Source organism: Gadus macrocephalus, chromosome 15 (assembly GCF_031168955.1).
Source record: "Gadus macrocephalus chromosome 15, ASM3116895v1".
Classification (NCBI taxonomy): Eukaryota; Metazoa; Chordata; class Actinopteri; order Gadiformes; family Gadidae; genus Gadus; species Gadus macrocephalus.
In genome coordinates, this window is record NC_082396.1 from 11871229 (window position 1) to 11887713 (window position 16485).

Consider the following 16485-nt stretch of genomic DNA (forward strand, 5'->3'; position numbering starts at 1 on the left):
GCCTACCAATCAGAGGCCGATTGGGAGAGCCCACAGGGATAGGTGAGAAGTCAATGCAACCATGATCAATCAAACGCCACAGAACAATAGCCCAAACTTTTCCTTTGAATTATGTATCATGTAAATAAATGAAGTGGATTCAACTGTAGTGTGTAGTTGTTTGTAGTGTGGTGCTATGCATGTATGCACAGGTAAACGGGGCTAAATGGAGAAAATCGACCCCCGCTTTTCACATTTCAGAATTCCTCATTTGGGTAAGTTATGTTCTCAATGAGGCAACTGTGGTTTGTTAATGAAAGAAAAAATATTACCATAAAATACACAAAAAAGAGCACTCAATTATGTATTTCCCATTCTATTCATTGTTTCGTGTTACTCCTTACTCTATTTAAACAAATCCATCTTAGCATGACACTGTTGGGAAGAGGAGCTGGAAATACAGATGTGTATCAATACAGTATGGATTTGTTTCAGTAGAATAAGGCCTACTGGGACTATTGAAAAGTTGGGGCTGAAATTAGAACAGCCTCAAGATTTAAAGTGATTGAAGTGCCCGAGATTTTCACCACTTCGAATACCATAATGTAGCCTGATAAAGTGGTTTAAAACAATCTAAACTTTACTCCTTGAATGGGGCACCCTTACATTACAACACATCCATAAATCAGCTCCTCTCTCCCGCAACACCGTCCTGAAACCCTCCCCTGCCTCCCAGTCAAACAGTGCATCGACTTCAAACCGCTCCTTACAAGTGAGCTCTCCATGGCATCTTCCTCTCTGATCTCTCCTTCCACCCACCCGAGCCCTACCATCTGTCGATGCCAACCACCCGGGCCCCCTCCCCCCTGTCCTGCTCCAGGTCTTCCCTCAGTACCCGTCCCTTCAATCATGCGCCTTTTAATGTAGACATGTTTCTGTCTTTCTGCCCCAAATTTCAATCCCTCTTATTCAAAAAAGAATTCATACTGCTTTTTATGATGTCTTTATTATATATTATTCTTGCTGTAAAGTGTCCTTAATATTTTGGTACAATATTTTAAAAAAAAGCGCTATACAAAATACGTTTTATTATATATTATTATTAATTATATTATTAAGTTAAATCAAAGTAAATGGCAAATACAAAAATATATGAATGAACAAAAGATTCCACTCAAACACTCGACTATTCCATCGATTGATTAAATGACCACAATAGGTACATTTTCAAGCATGCATTCATTTAACTATAAACCTTTTAAACCGTTGGAACCTAATGTCAACTATAATCCAAGTATATAAGTAGAATAGAGCGAGAGAGAAGAAAAAAAAGAGGGCGCGTGGGGCTTCCACGCAAGTTATGTATGGTCTTAGGACTACTCCATGACCTTATAGCTGAGTACAGTAGGCCACAGGTAGAGAGATACAGTAGGAAGTATAGCACAAAGAGAGGCACTATTGTTTCTGAAATAAGATACAAAGAAACCCGTCATGCGAGTTCGGCACATATCCTCTTTCTTCCGTTTTTCACAGTCCTGAAGATGACTGTATAATTGTGTAGGAGAGCATAAATCTCAGGAATGTACGGCGGAGAGGCCTAGAAGATTACCCTGTCCCAAATGGTGTATAGGTGTATGTCCCAAGGAAGGACCGGATGTGGGTTATGGTAGCTGCCTGAACCAAAGTGTGTAAACCAAAGCAGTGCAGCCTGGTACAGCTACATTATATTACCCCATGGTATTACATTTTTTAATAAATATAAATGATTCTGGGTTTGTATCTCCCCCCATGGCTGCTGTGTGACCATATAGGGTGTCCTTGAGCAAGATGCCCAACTGCTCCTGAATGGTCATCATAATATTTACAGCACAGCTATGTACATTATAGCAAAGCTAGTTGAGTAGCTATGTTTAGGAAGGCTGGTGAACAAAGACATTGTGTGGACATGTGTCCGTTCAGGACTACAATATGATTGGTAGGGGCAATTCACTTCTCACTCAATGTACAGAATAACAGGAGAACTTTCATATGTCACACATTGCTCGATGCACAAGGAACACAACTCTAAGTACATCAAGTCCAACAAATGTTATGCCTTTTCAAACAAAACTACAGTTTTGTTTCCAGGATATGAGTGTTGCAATATGAGCAATATTGACAGTTCATATGCAGTAGTTGCGTGGGAGTGCTAATCCTTAATGATTAGTCTGTGGTTCACCTATTAAGTACAGCTTACCACAGCCCTGCTGCAAGGCATGTGTATCACAAGAACTTCTTGGTCATCCGCTGCGACTGCAAAGATCCATTATGAATACACACACACAAACACTCACACACACACGCACGCACGCACGCACACACACACACTCAACCCCAGGTATTCACCGCCCAGTGTCGACCCCGGCGACCTCAGTATCAATCAGTTGAAGAGAAGGTGCAATTTATGTTTGATTCTGAACATTAGTGCTTTGCTTCCCAAAAAGGATTTTTAACGAGACACATTGGCCATAGAGTATCTATACCAAACTCGACAGCTGGTTATTGGTTCCCTTTGATTTGAGGAACGAGTTCCTGGTTTCTTGCAGTCTTGAGCAGCAATTGAAACTACACATTCACTGCTGTTCTTTCAGTGGAAATCAAGTATAGCCTGAGTGATTATGAATCCATTTCTTGCCAAAAGTTCCTACATCAGCCGCTTCAGGAGTTTTGCGCACAATATAGCTCTGTAAACAGCGGTCTGTTACAGCTGAGTGAATGAAGATGCCGCTGATGACCGTGGGCCAGTCTTGTGTGTGGACTGACGTTGAGATGACTTAAGGCCTCACTGCATGCTGCAGTTTAGTGGTGTCCCTGGTGTTACTCTGGCTGTCAATCAGCACCAGAGGGTTCTTCATGTGATTCTCGATGATACTGGAGATACTGGAGAAATGCTAGAAGGGAGGGAGGAGCCATGTTAGATCCAAGATGATGATCGATTAAAGAAAATGCATTTGGCCGGCGATTCCAGATGACTTTCTTTCACAATGTTGTGGCAGTTACGTGGCAGCTATGATATGTGCATCAGACCATTTTCTGGGCAGTGAACTCAAAACCATTTGTTTTGTTTCAAACATAGTTATATGTCTATATTTTATATACAGTATATATATACACCCCCTGTTTCACCTTCACTTAAAAACAAAACAATCCAATATGAACGACTTCCAAGCATGGAGGAACATATCATCTCATGCGCTATACCTCTTCTCCTTTCTTCTCCCGTCCGAGTGCGTATTGCTGCGTGGCTTGGATGAACCGCACGGGGATGTTGTACACCTTGCCATTGTAGAGCACCGCCAACGTGTAGGGCTGCTCCACGTCCTGCCCAGAACTGTTCCTCACTAAAAAGGAGCCATCCTGACGTAGAAAGGGAAAACGGACACCTTGAATAACCACTTACTGGCTGGTTCATGGCCTCTTATGAGGGAATGTTGAGGTCAAAAAACTGCATTACTGACTTCAGATCAGTATCACTGATCTTTTATAATATGGTTTTCTGACCCTGTTGGATTGAATCAGGACCTCTTCAGCAGCCTTGCGGTCGCACGTGTTGGCGTACCAGGGTTGTCCGTAAATGTCTGACTCCTGTGAATAGAAATATATACATTAACATTATTTAAAACCATCACTTCCCTATACCCTCAATGTATCGTGAAACCATCAGGTTGTCACGCAAAGGAAGTTGAGAAATGGATAACCTTGTCCATGTCCTGCAATCCATTTTCAATTGAGCTCAGTTCGGCTTGTCCTAAAATGGCAGAGAAACAAGTCAAGAGTATGCTCTCCAATCCGACAGTCAAAGGTGGGTGTTTGGCTCTCAGTTTCATAACCAGAAGATTTGGAGGAGTTTATTGTCCCTACGCGAGGAGGTCTTACTTACTGTGGGGGTTCAACATCTGTTGATGAGGAAAAGGAATCCTGCAGTGTGGGGAAGGGGACAGTTTGTGAAGGTTCAGCCTCAAAACGATCCAACTATGTCGACCAAGACACTAGCTGTATACAACCTCTATTTGATTAGTGAGTTTATAGAGATTTGCAGTAATATAACTTGAATCCGCTCACATTGTTCTTCTGAAATCAGCAGTGAACGGCTTATGAGGCTGTGGCGGGTCACTGTTAATCATGGGCAGTGTTTGGCCTGTGGGGAGATAGAAATACTTTGGTTGAGAGTTCTACGGTAGCCCTTGAGGGATTAAGGCCCAATCCCATTTCTACCCTTTACCCCTTCCCCGTACCCCTCCCCCTTGTTTTGAAGGGAGAAGGGGAAGGGGTAAGGGGTAGAAATGGGATTGGGCCCAAGTATAGTCATACATTTCAATGGTAAATTCTAATGGTTGGACTTACTTTGTGGTTCTTTGTGTTTAATTTGCTTCTATATGTAAAGGGAATACATACATAATGTCATACACATACATACATAATGTAACCGACACACACATAATCTCACACACCCAACATGTCCATATAGTGATTTCATGTCATGAAAACGTAACTCACCGTTCTTGTAACTGGTTTTGGTGCCTTTCTAAAATAAGGAGAGATTAAATGTGATTAACAATGAGTCAAGCCTTTACCTAATATCTTAACAAAGGAAAAATATTGTTTTTCATTCAGATATCAAAACCGTACTCTCTGAGCAATGGTTTTGGCGGTAGAGGCGGGTCCCTCTTGGCCTTTGGACCTGGACCTAGATCAAATGCAATCAAACGATCAACAAATCAAAAAGGTCATAAACTGAAATTTGATTACAGGAATTTTATTCGCTTTTGTTAATATTGAAGCTTTTCCTTTTTTTACATTGAACATTGATGGGTATCAATATTGAAGGTTGATTTAGTTTAACGCTTACTAGGATCAGGGTCACAAACTTCATACGTGTCCTGAGATGATTCAGGGGTCTGGATAAAGAGAAGGGGAAACAACAATCATCAATATCATCCTCTTGTATTCCAACGAGAATTAATTACATATACAGACATAAAGGTTAGCAAGATTTGTCAGTTAATCATGCTTACCTGAGGTCTGATGAGTCTGGTAAAAGAAAAATAGACAATGTTGTTCCGGTGATACAAAATCACACAATAGGCTGTGTTTATTATTGGAAGGTGAATGTAAATTGACTCTGGTATTGCTACCAGCCTACCTGGGTCTGACTATTGGTGGCATTATATGTGTTTGTGTCTTTAGGCTGAATCTGTCATGTAGACACAAGAATAATGTTTCAGGTGGATGGATTTCCAAACACAAAATGTCAAGATATGAATGAAATAGCAACAATATAAATCATAAATGAAATATTTGGCCTGTTAAGCCCTTTGAGACTGTAATGGTGATTAAGGGCTATACAAATAAAATTGAATTGAATTGAATTGAAATAAAATTGAATTGAATGTGAAACTAACCTGCTTCCCGTTGGAATATTCTCCTTTTAAGATGGGAAAGCATAGAACCAGATGTCAGTTCCAATGTTATTTTTGTGTTCTTACGTATGAGTATTAATATCATCATTTTAAACTGGACCTACCTCTGGGACTTCATATACATCTAAAACAGAATCAAGGACAAAGTTAGAAACTCAATTTCCCAAGTCATCCTTAGTTTTCTTCAAAGCTCATGAATCATTGCATGTTCATGTTCATGATGGCCGAAAGTTTAACTTTATTTTTTAATAAATGCTCTCCCACATTGTAGTGTATGTAGTAGTTGCATTTCTGGAAGTTTCTCTACAGTCAACATTATTATTGATAGCTTGGTTGTGACTGGTAATGTGACTTACCAGGATCAGATGGGAGTTTCCACAGGGTTTCCATAGGGCTGCTATTTACACCTGTGACATGTATTAGAGGTTTTAAGATTCTTATTGTTATTCTCCTCATGATGCAGGACCGTTTTCATCAAAGGGACACACGCAAATAATTCTTACTAAGTGGGGGGTTCTCTCTTGGCTCTATGTAGTCGTCTTGCTCACCAAGCTCTGGATCGATGTAATCGTCCTACAACAAAACAGCACATGAATGAGTCATAAACCCCTCGACCCCTGATGGTGTAAACATGATGGCCCCTTGCCTGCTTCAGTGTACCTTAAAAAACAAACAACAAAGAAAGAAGAAGGAGGCAAAAGCATCTGTACAGATCTGACGGTTGACAAAGAGAATCCATAACATAGAAACGTATGCACAAATATATTGCCTATATGGTGAAACACCACTACCACCACAACTCTAAATCAAGCGTCACCTCATCACTGGGCTGCCGTGGCTTTGGGGGCAGCGGTTTGTTGGCCTTGGCCGGGGGCCGGGGTATCCTGGGTAGAGGATCGCCTCGATTCTCGCTCCGGCACCTGTCTAGAAAAGGGAAGCAGAAGCGAGCTATGAGGTGTTTGGCTAATTCACCAGTGTGGAGCCCCGCATCGTGCTCTAGTTTTCTGCAGCGTATGGTCAGCAATCTATGGTGTAGCGATAACAAAAAATGAAGGTCCATATTTGACAAGAAAAGCGTAATGAAGTAGCGGGGGCGATATAGGGAGCTGGTCCAGCTGCTAGCGCGTCGCTCATCCCCAACCGCGCTGCTAGCCAGAAGGCACTAAGGAGCTGGGGGGAGGCACCGCTTATGTTCACGTTATATTTACGTTACTTCTGTGTTCTGAAGCTATTGAGAAGGTATGTTAAGCAAAGAACACAATATAATGACGTTTCAAGAAATAAAAGCAGCCGGATTGTTGTGCTCATTGACGTGAGGCGTTTTGGGCTGGTTAGCCGACCTGCTGCCCAGGTGGAGCGACTCACCGACGTACTCATCCCTGGAGAAGGGCGAGGAAGAAGAGTGGGTGAAGAGTCTGTGAGCAGGGGGAGGCTCATAAGCACCGCCCTCTTCCTCATATTCATCACTCTCCTTTGTCAATAGGAAGATAGATATATTGATTAGGTGACACTTTTCAATATTCTGTTTTCACTACTACTACTAGGCCTACTTATAAGGATTATTATAATGACAATTATAATATTTAATAACAAGAATAAGAATCATACTTCTTATTAACATTAAGAAGAAGAATCATACTCCTTATTAACAATTAATAAGAGAAGCCCTTGTAGTATTTGCAAAATGATTTAGAAATGTTAAGCATTACGTACATCAGACCATCTCTCAACGTCGTCCACATGTTCCCCTGGAAGCCCAGAAAAGTCAATAATGTTAGACATCATTCATTTGTCTGATGTGCTATAGCTTAATGCCCCTATCTTCTGGTGGAATCTCCTTCTCTGCTTGTGCCTGGTCTTGTGAGTGGTATTGGCACTTTTGAAATGACATGGCCATATTGACTGGAATAACTTATCATGTCTAGACAAGACAGTCTATCTACTTATTATGCATGATCGAGTTTGCTCTGGTTCCATAGAACGTGTGTGGGAGACCAAGCATCATAGCCCCGGAAGCATCATCTCCGGTCGGAGTCTGATGGTCACATAATTCTATGCAAATAGTGGGATGTGAAACAGGCAGCCAAGCCAAACCAGCCGAGCATGGCATTGTATAGTATTGTAAAAAAAAATATTATTGGTAGCACTTTATGACGACCGCATCTTTTGATCATTAATAAATCTGTAGTAAACAGTGAATTCCTTATTTATTAAGCATTGTTCCATGAATACTCATTAGTATAGTCAGATTATAATAATCATTCATAAATTATTAAGATAATTAGATACCTTTTCATAAGATCAGTTATAAAGCTCAAGTGAATGATTAACAAACTATTTACAATGTGTGAATGATGCTTTTTCAAAACTTAACAATGCTTAGTGATTCATTGCATTCATGATGAGTTTAGTATTTTGTGTGAGTTTATCCAAAGTGAGGACTATCTATGCCTTTCTAAGCATTTATAAATGAGAATTAAAGGCTGGTTTTGTCAATGCATTATAGCATTAGTTAACTCTTTTTGTGAGCGCATCTATCTCAGATTCAGCTTTATTGGCCAGGTTTGCAAACAAACGTGGAATTTGACTTCGGTAAGGCATATATCTATGCCTTACTTAGCATTTTTTTATTAACACTAAAAACAAAATTAATGGTTAAGCATTATTAACGAGTCAACATCATTTGTAAATCATCCATATACACTTTAGAATTGATCTAATGAACCATTTTTTTCATTATATTGGAAATGATGTATAAGTGATTATGAATTGCTTACTAATGAGGATTAATGTAGGAACAATCCGTTATAAATGTTAAATTCTATATTCACTACTACTTATTAATGCTGCAGTTATTTCAAAGTGCTACCAGATTATTTTACATGTCAATATATTTTCTTTCCTATGCTAAGAGCAGTAAACTATTTGAACTCTTTGTAAATATTTGCTAGAATCAACTGAGGGGGCCATATATTCATTAGTGGGTCAGTCATGTGGAAGATATTTCCAGGATGATATTTTCTATTCCACTGATAATTGATACTAAACGTGCTAAAATACTGTAATAACTCAAATTAAATGATAATTATGTGTGATATATGGGCTGTTGGTACCTTGGTAATCTCTTTCTGGGACTTTTGGGCCTGGTTTGACTTTGAGTCTAAAGGGGAAAATATAATTTGGTTAACATCCTTTTCTTTTACGCATATCATTTGATGCATATTTCACTTGGGCGTCTTAGCATGTGTACTATATAGAGAGTTTCAATGTCTTCCTTTTTTTTTTGAAAGGAAAGCGAGAAAGCAGCCAGCTGTTACGGATCTTCAATGACTCTTTCTGTGTCTATTTTCAACTTAAATGAAAGAGGAATTGGCCTCTTCAGATACACATGGGTGCACCCATGTGTAATATTAGTTTTTGGAGGGGGTGGTTGGAAAAGAAAATCAGAGAACATTGTGTTTAATCACTATTTAAGTGGGCTACCAATACAATGCAATACTATAACCTCTATTTTCACTCGAGAGGCACTATGGTTTCCCTCATTTACAGTGGCGACATACACAATAAACACAATTACAAGGATAACATATAAAAATTACGCTAATATCTATTAAGTATATGCAATACAAAAAGAGCAAGAATTAAATAGGATGAAATACTAAATGAGAATGAAATCAGCTCAGGGAACCTTTAAGAGGACCAGTTCACTGGACCAGGTACAATAGTTCTCTGAGTCCCATTCGAGCATGTTCAACATGTAGGGTGACTTTTTCCCAATGAAAGCTTTAAATATATATAAAAACCAGCGTTTCTCACGCCTCATTAAAAGAGAAAGCAAATCAACCTTTTCCTACAAGATGCAGTGATGGGTTCTAAAGCAGTCACCTGTAATGAATCTAAGAGCTGAATGATATACCGAATCCAAAGGATTTAGGGTAGAAGCAGACACAAGCTTATAAACTACATCCCCTTAGTCCAGCACTGATAAAAACACTGCTTCAATAATCGTTTTTCTACATACCATAGGGAAGATGGTTCTATTCCTTTATAAAATCACATTTTCTGACGTAATTTGCTAACAAGTTTATCAATATGAGATTTAAAAGTGAGTTTTTCATCAAGCTAGATGCCTAGATATTTGTATTCAGAGACTTTTTCAATAATAGTCTCACTGATAGTGGAAATGCAGACTATTGTGACCCATATCTCTTGCCCTTGAGAACAACATTAATTTTGTTTTGGTCTGATTAAGAACCAGCTTTGTTTATGGGAAAGAAACCAGATTGGACATTACCTAGTTTCACACATTTAAATCGGTCAGATAGGTAATAACGGAACCAGTTACGCATTTTCAGTAAGACCAATGCTACTCAATTTATCGAACGATAAAGAATGGTCGACCGTATCAAAAGCTTTACCAATATCATAAACGGGGCAGCACAGTGTTTTTCTATTATCTAAGGCAGAGACAATAATGTTAGTGACCAGAGTGATGGCAGAGATAGTACTATGGTTTGCTCTAAAACCAGATTGGTGTACAGACAAAATAGAGTGATTTGAAAGGAAACATTTGAGTTTGCGGTTAACATGAATTAATAGAAAAATCTCACCTTCTCAATTTGTTAAGGATGCTGCCTTCATTCTTATTGATGTCCTGGACGATTTTCTGGAGTTGCCTAAAGAAAACCAACATATAATTGATCTTCATTGTTATCCACTCCTCGCTATAAACCGGACAATCACATAGCCGCACCGGCGCTCGCACTAAAAGTTAGCTGGGCATGGGAAGAAGTAGTCTACGATGAGATCATTTCCCACTCCACGTTGGCACAGCAGCTATTCCTCGATCATGATCAGTTTGTCTTTATGCTACACTTTAATTCCAAGCTTGTTAGAAACTTCTTCTAACCATGGTAAACTGTGTTCTTTTTGTTGAATCAATAGGTGGTTTAACATGAGGACAAAGCAACAGATATCAAACCTTACTTTTGTATTGTATTTTGAATATTAAAAATTTCACTGAATTTCAAACGATCTATGGTGTTATTGTTGTCGTCAAACGTTTTCTATAAACAGTCAATCATTCAACCAATTAAGGAATCAGAGCTAGAACCAAAATAAGGTTCAAATTCTTACCGAAGTTTTGCAGTAGCAGGAGCAGCGAATCTACTGAATTGTTCCATACTAAGTAATTACTTAAGCCGTTACGTACTGATATGAAACATGCCTCCAAGCGTACGAGTAAGCTGCATGAAGACAGTCATTACGTTGGCATAGGGAGGGATTCATTCAAACCATTGCTGTAAGAATCATCACTTCTGCTTTCCACCCCTGCAATTCACACACACACACACACACACACACACACACACACACACACACACACACACACACACACACACACACACACACACACACACACACACACACACACACACACACACACACACACACACACACACACACACACACACACACACACACACACACACACGACGCATACCGCTTACAAACATCCTTTTTTCTACACTCCCCCTACAAGTTTTAAAATAAGACAATGATTATTTGGTCAAGCAAAACCTCTTTCTGACCAATCATGTTCGGTTTAATTTATTTTGTGTATATGTGTGTGTTTGCGCTGAGTGGCAAGTATGAAGATGTAGTAAATGTAACCTGAAATTGCTTAAATATCCTGGACCATGACCACAGACAGACATTTTTTTTAACTTAAAGCTTTCCCAAACCTTGAGTATGATAGTCATACTCGATATATGCATCACTGGTGACTTATATGCGAAGTTTTATAGATGTGTACATTGATGTTAGGCCTATGTAACCATAGAGATTATGTTTAAGTCAAATATCTCTGCAACTTCCTGATTACAAGAGTTTACGGTCAGAACTGACAGGATATAAGGGAACTTGCGATAATATACATGGAAGGTCAACAGGGTTGCTGCTGATGACCTACTTAATATTAGTTACATATCAGCCATGACTGGTTAGGAATGTAATGCAACAGTTTAACACTTTACGAAGAATGCAGTCCCGTTTGTAGACACACATGTAACATTCGCATCCACATTTCTGGTCTGTGTTCAATAAAGTACTAACATATATATTAACTTAAAATAAAAGGCCTACTGGATTAGCTTTTGAACATAACAAGAGAGGGAATGAATAGGTCCTTACGGTTGTTGGACGAGGCTGAACTTGCTGATGTCACTGTTGGACAGAGTCTGTAAAAAAAGTGAGAAATGGAGAATTCAACAGCGACATATTATAAATACAAACTAGAACAGGATGAAATAATGAAAACTTTTAACAATATCTGTTAATAACCACAAGATGGCAGTATATCACGGAGAGAGTGTGTGTGTGTGTGTGTGTGTGTGTGTGTGTGTGTGTGTGTGTGTGTGTGTGTGTGTGTGTGTGTGTGTGTGTGTGTGTGTGTGTGTGTGTGTGTGTGTGTGTGTGTGTGTTAGATATATAATTTAATTATAGACCCCACAACTTGGGATCTATATTTAATAAAAACGTGTTCATATTTGTTCATAGATATCTTCTTTAATCAACATCTATTTAGTTTAAAGTATGTTACGGAAAAAATATATGCAATAATACAATAATCACAATTCATAGTTCCTCGTTTTGATTAAAGTGGTTACGTTCTCAAATGAGGAAACTGGTTTGTAAAGTAAAGAAAAATGATTACCATAAAATATGCAAAAAATACCTCTAAATTATGTATTTCCCTTTCCATTCATAATTCATTGCTTCAGGTCACCTCTTACTCTGTTCCCTTCCCTATTTAATTTACTTTTTTCAAAGCTGTGATAAAAAAACAGATCCAAATTTGCAAACTTATGCTAAGCAATATACAATAGTAGATCATGAACACATGTTCATTAGATCATTAGATCCACCTTTCCTCTGTGTGTGAGTAGGGACCTGGTATGCAATGTTTGGTTGATGGTACAGTATCAGCAACATATCAGCAAAACGGCAACTTCATAGGCCAGCAATGTTTGCGAATAAATCATTAGAAAAAAAAAAATCTATGAGTCACATGACTTGACATGAAATCCCCCCCCCCCCCCCTCCCCCTCACAGACAGAGCATGCTTGATCCTGTGCTGGATTACAGCGGAAGGGCGAGAAAAAACATCTGTTTCAAATCAGACGTAGCTTTTTGACACTGAATATATTATCAGGTAGCTTGCCCCATTGTCTGCCTCCCTGCCTGAATAATTTATGGCTAGTGTCTCTGCCAGCTCAAATGAGACGCCGCACCCACATCTTCAGGTGTAAAGGGAGAAATCCGCTAAAAATAAACGTCCCTCCTACTCCATCATACCACATCAGACGTTTCAATATAATAACACCAACACCAGAATGATGAATGAGGAATGAATGGCACGAAATGAATCAAGAAATGCAAGGTATTCTTATCATTGTGATATTTGATCTATGATCCCTTATTATTATAAAAAATTATAACGAAACAAAAAATATCGGCATGTCACAGAGCAGATCTGTTCCCGCTCACTGGGTAACGGGATGAATCATCCCCTTAGTGAGCAGGCGGTTCATTCAGAGTCTCTGAGATGGGAGTAGTGAAGGAGCAGTGGACTGGACTCCAGCCGTCCATATAGAGGGCACCCGGTGTCTGAGTCACGTAACTTAGCAACCCTGTTCAGGGCCTGTGTTGTTTTGTAGGCTGCAGCTTGTGGTAAAGGAATGGGGACAGATGGAAAAGGAAATTGTAAGTGTCTCGGTCATAATGGTCAAGAGTTCTTTTATTGACCCTTGACAATGTTTTGATTTGTCAAGCCCACACTGGAATATATTGTTATTTTATATTTTTATGGTTACCAAGTGTAACCTTTTTTTATATGCTCTTGTGTGGGCAGCTTGAATGCTGTATAGTGCTTTTTGATTGAAACTTAATTTCATGTAAGTGAGTTTATTTTGTGAGTTTATTTTGCATTCAGTTGAGTACAGACCAAATCCAGCACTATAGCTCAATGCATGCAGCAGTTCTTGACTTCCACGCCCACAGTGAGGTCAGAGGTTAAAGCCAGGTCCCTCACTTCCCATAACCACCTTTTCAGATTCCGACTCCAACCTGCTTACTCACTTTTAGAGTACAATGAATGCACATAAATCCTGCCCAGTCTAATAAATAAAACATAAAAACTTGATAAATAACCCGAAGAAGGGCCTCAAAGTCCTCTTACTTCTTGCTAAGAGTCATACTGCAGGGAGAGCTAAAGCCACGACGGACCAAGTTGGAGTTGGAGAGAGAGAGTTCACGTGCTAATACTCTGAATCATAAAGCACCAAAGGCAGTTTTATCCACTGTTGTGGTCCATGCTCTGACCTGAACACACCAGAAACCCACAGAGGTAAAATCTCACGTAAGTTTACCCCATCACCCCATCGCCGTGTTGCGTCAGTGCAAGTCAGTCGGCAATGCAATCGATCGATCCGAGGACATATGCACCCATGTATTTATTTTTCTTTCCCGATCGTCTTTAACGATGCACACTTCAAAGTCAATCCGACGCAATTTAAATCTCTTGAATTGATTTTGGTCTAAAAAAACCTTGACCGAAAGCCGGGGCCGAGCCAAATCGACAGATAGCCAGGGAGCAGGAAGAAGCAGGCTATAGGGGCGCGGGAGACCAGATGAGGTGGGCATTGAATTGTAAATGATTTTTGCAGCTTGTCTGAATTGCATGGCTCTTATTAAGGAAAGCTCATGGCTGAGATATCGCTACTAAAACGAGAGCACGCCTAGGGTCAATGAATTCTGAATAGTAAAAGCGGAGCGCTGTTTTCCCTCACACAACACCACTAGTCCTGTTTTTAAAGTTCATCACACACGACACCCCCGGCTTGAATTAATCCTGTCAGAGGCTGATACAAATGAAACGGCTGAGGCAACCAGAAACAACAACAGCGACGGCAGAACATGAACTTGAGCGGATGAGACGATGGGCGTTCTAATAGCATCTGAACAGGGGTTTGGGATGAGACGATGGGCGTTCTAATAGCATCTGAACAGGGGTTTGGGGTGAGACGATGGGCGTTCTAATAGCATCTGAACAGGGGTTTGGGGTGAGACGATGGGCGTTCTAATAGCATCTGAACAGGGGTTTGGGGTGAGACGATGGGCGTTCTAATAGCATCTGAACAGGGGTTTGGGGTGAGACGATGGGCGTTCTAATAGCATCTGAACAGGGGTTTGGGGTGAGACGATGGGCGTTCTAATAGCATCTGAACAGGGGTTTGGGGTGAGACGATGGGCGTTCTAATAGCATCTGAACAGGGGTTTGGGGTGAGACGATGGGCGTTCTAATAGCATCTGAACAGGGGTTTGGGGTGAGACGATGGGCGTTCTAATAGCATCTGAACAGGGGTTTGGGGTGAGACGATGGGCGTTCTAATAGCATCTGAACAGGGGTTTGGGGTGAGACGATGGGCGTTCTAATAGCATCTGAACAGGGGTTTGGGGTTTAGGGGTGGTGGCTGGCTGGCTGCTGGCAGACAAGTGGGCCGTCCATCTATCTTGTTTCTCTCTGTCTTCTATGCTAGCCCGATATCAAATCAAACATGGTTCCCTTTTAATTTATGAGACCTCTTCACAGTGCTCCAATCAGAGCGTGGAGGAAGAAGTCAGAGCACAGGGGTTCGCAAAGCAGAAGAAACAAACTTCCTCATTAGCAGAAGCCCTTATTTAAATATCAATTGCACAAGCCTGGGAACTAACGGAAGGTCTGACAAAATCCTCCCTGAACATTTTCTGTGATCTCTCACCTCCTTGGCCAATTCAGTTTTTCTGAATATATTCTTTATATTACAAATAACATTTTCTTCTTTGTAGAACATAACTACCACAGGAACAGTAGGTGGATAGTCATATAAGAACTTACCAGGAGTCTATGCCCATTAATTTTAAATATGTTGACGGTCTCAGCACATTCTGGCATTTGTTTCTGAATGGAGCATAAAAACAACAAACAAACCAAAGATTATAAGCATTCAAATCACTTTAGATAAAGAGATGTGCCATGTCATGTGTGTGTAAACAATAAGAATAATTCATGTATGTGTGTGTTGATGAAGTACATTAACCACATACGCATTCCCTTCTGGAAATGTCGATCTGTATCAATTTCGTGTCACATACGCAAAACAAAAATAACATTAACATTTCGATCCCCGGCCCTCTTTCAACCTACCTGGCACATGAAGCGGGCCACCTGCTCGGGGCTCCAGCCCTCACACTCCTCTTTAGATGGCAAGTTCATGTCCGTCCCTCTCTGCTCTTCATATAATAGCAAGAGGGTAATTGAAACTGATGTTTGAAACTGTGGTTGCAGCGCCTTATGCATCGAAGAATAGCCCTGAAAAGGGAAATGGAGACTTCCTTAAATGTAAAAAACAAAAAAAAAAAGTTATCAATTTGCCAGGAGTAGTTTAACTTCTTTCACACATCATTATACAGATCAGAAACATTGCAGTATTTTATTAATACATGGTATTCAATTTGTCATATTACACATAAACCAGCTGAACATCTGTGGTTATCCCTTACTTACTGTTTTCATAAAGAAATAAATCCTTATTTTTTTTCCTCAGGGGGAATGGTGACAGCTTTTTTGGTGAGGTGAATAATTGTTACAGAAAGATCAAGCAATGGTTGTGAATGCTGTAACAGAGTGCACTACAGTGGTTGATTTCACAGCCACATGTAAAGACTCAATCCCAGTTATTTGGGATCTTGTACCTATCCACTGGTCCATCTGTTGTCCCTAATTGGTGGTATTCTAGGTAATTCTAACGAACACATCGAGATAGTGACACAAAGTACAGAGGGGGGCTTTTATTTTCAGAACCTGGAATTTCCACGTTTGGTTGTTTGGTTGGACATGACTACAATTACTACCGGACAACACCCATCGTTTGCCATACTGAGACCACACACAAGGGGTAACCACATATGTTAGATTGCGATTAATATATTTACAGGACCAGACATT

The 16485-nt window shown here is 40.0% G+C and overlaps 2 protein-coding genes and 1 long non-coding RNA gene across 7 annotated transcripts in view; 2 read left to right on the plus strand and 1 right to left on the minus strand.

Annotated features, from left to right (window-relative positions):
• Positions 1-16485, plus strand: part of dntt (deoxynucleotidyltransferase, terminal) — an 87986-nt gene that overhangs the window by 7184 nt on the left and 64317 nt on the right. The window lies entirely within an intron of this gene.
• LOC132472937 (B-cell linker protein-like) lies at positions 967-15844 on the minus strand. 3 transcript variants are annotated; one of them, XM_060072823.1, is made up of 24 exons: positions 15685-15844; positions 15376-15438; positions 11631-11677; positions 10049-10114; positions 8552-8598; positions 7152-7186; positions 6804-6909; positions 6256-6362; positions 5987-6011; positions 5795-5845; positions 5543-5562; positions 5421-5443; positions 5162-5212; positions 5034-5049; positions 4868-4916; positions 4648-4705; positions 4516-4543; positions 4363-4390; positions 4081-4156; positions 3899-3936; positions 3717-3766; positions 3520-3603; positions 3220-3375; positions 967-2909 (listed from the first exon to the last, which is right to left on the minus strand). In XM_060072823.1, the coding sequence occupies exons 1-24, from the start codon at positions 15835-15837 to the stop codon at positions 2793-2795; spliced, it is 1494 nt and encodes a 497-aa protein (XP_059928806.1). In that variant the 5' UTR covers positions 15838-15844; the 3' UTR covers positions 967-2792. The 3 variants fall into 3 exon arrangements, with proteins under 3 accessions (XP_059928806.1, XP_059928805.1, XP_059928807.1); XM_060072822.1 differs by having other exon boundaries at positions 5942-6011; XM_060072824.1 differs by lacking the exons at positions 11631-11677; positions 15376-15438; positions 15685-15844 and adding an exon at positions 10575-10854 and having other exon boundaries at positions 5942-6011.
• On the plus strand, positions 9223-10938 carry LOC132472942 (uncharacterized). The gene is made up of 2 exons (XR_009529221.1): positions 9223-10513; positions 10549-10938. It is a non-coding gene; the product is annotated as an uncharacterized LOC132472942 (long non-coding RNA).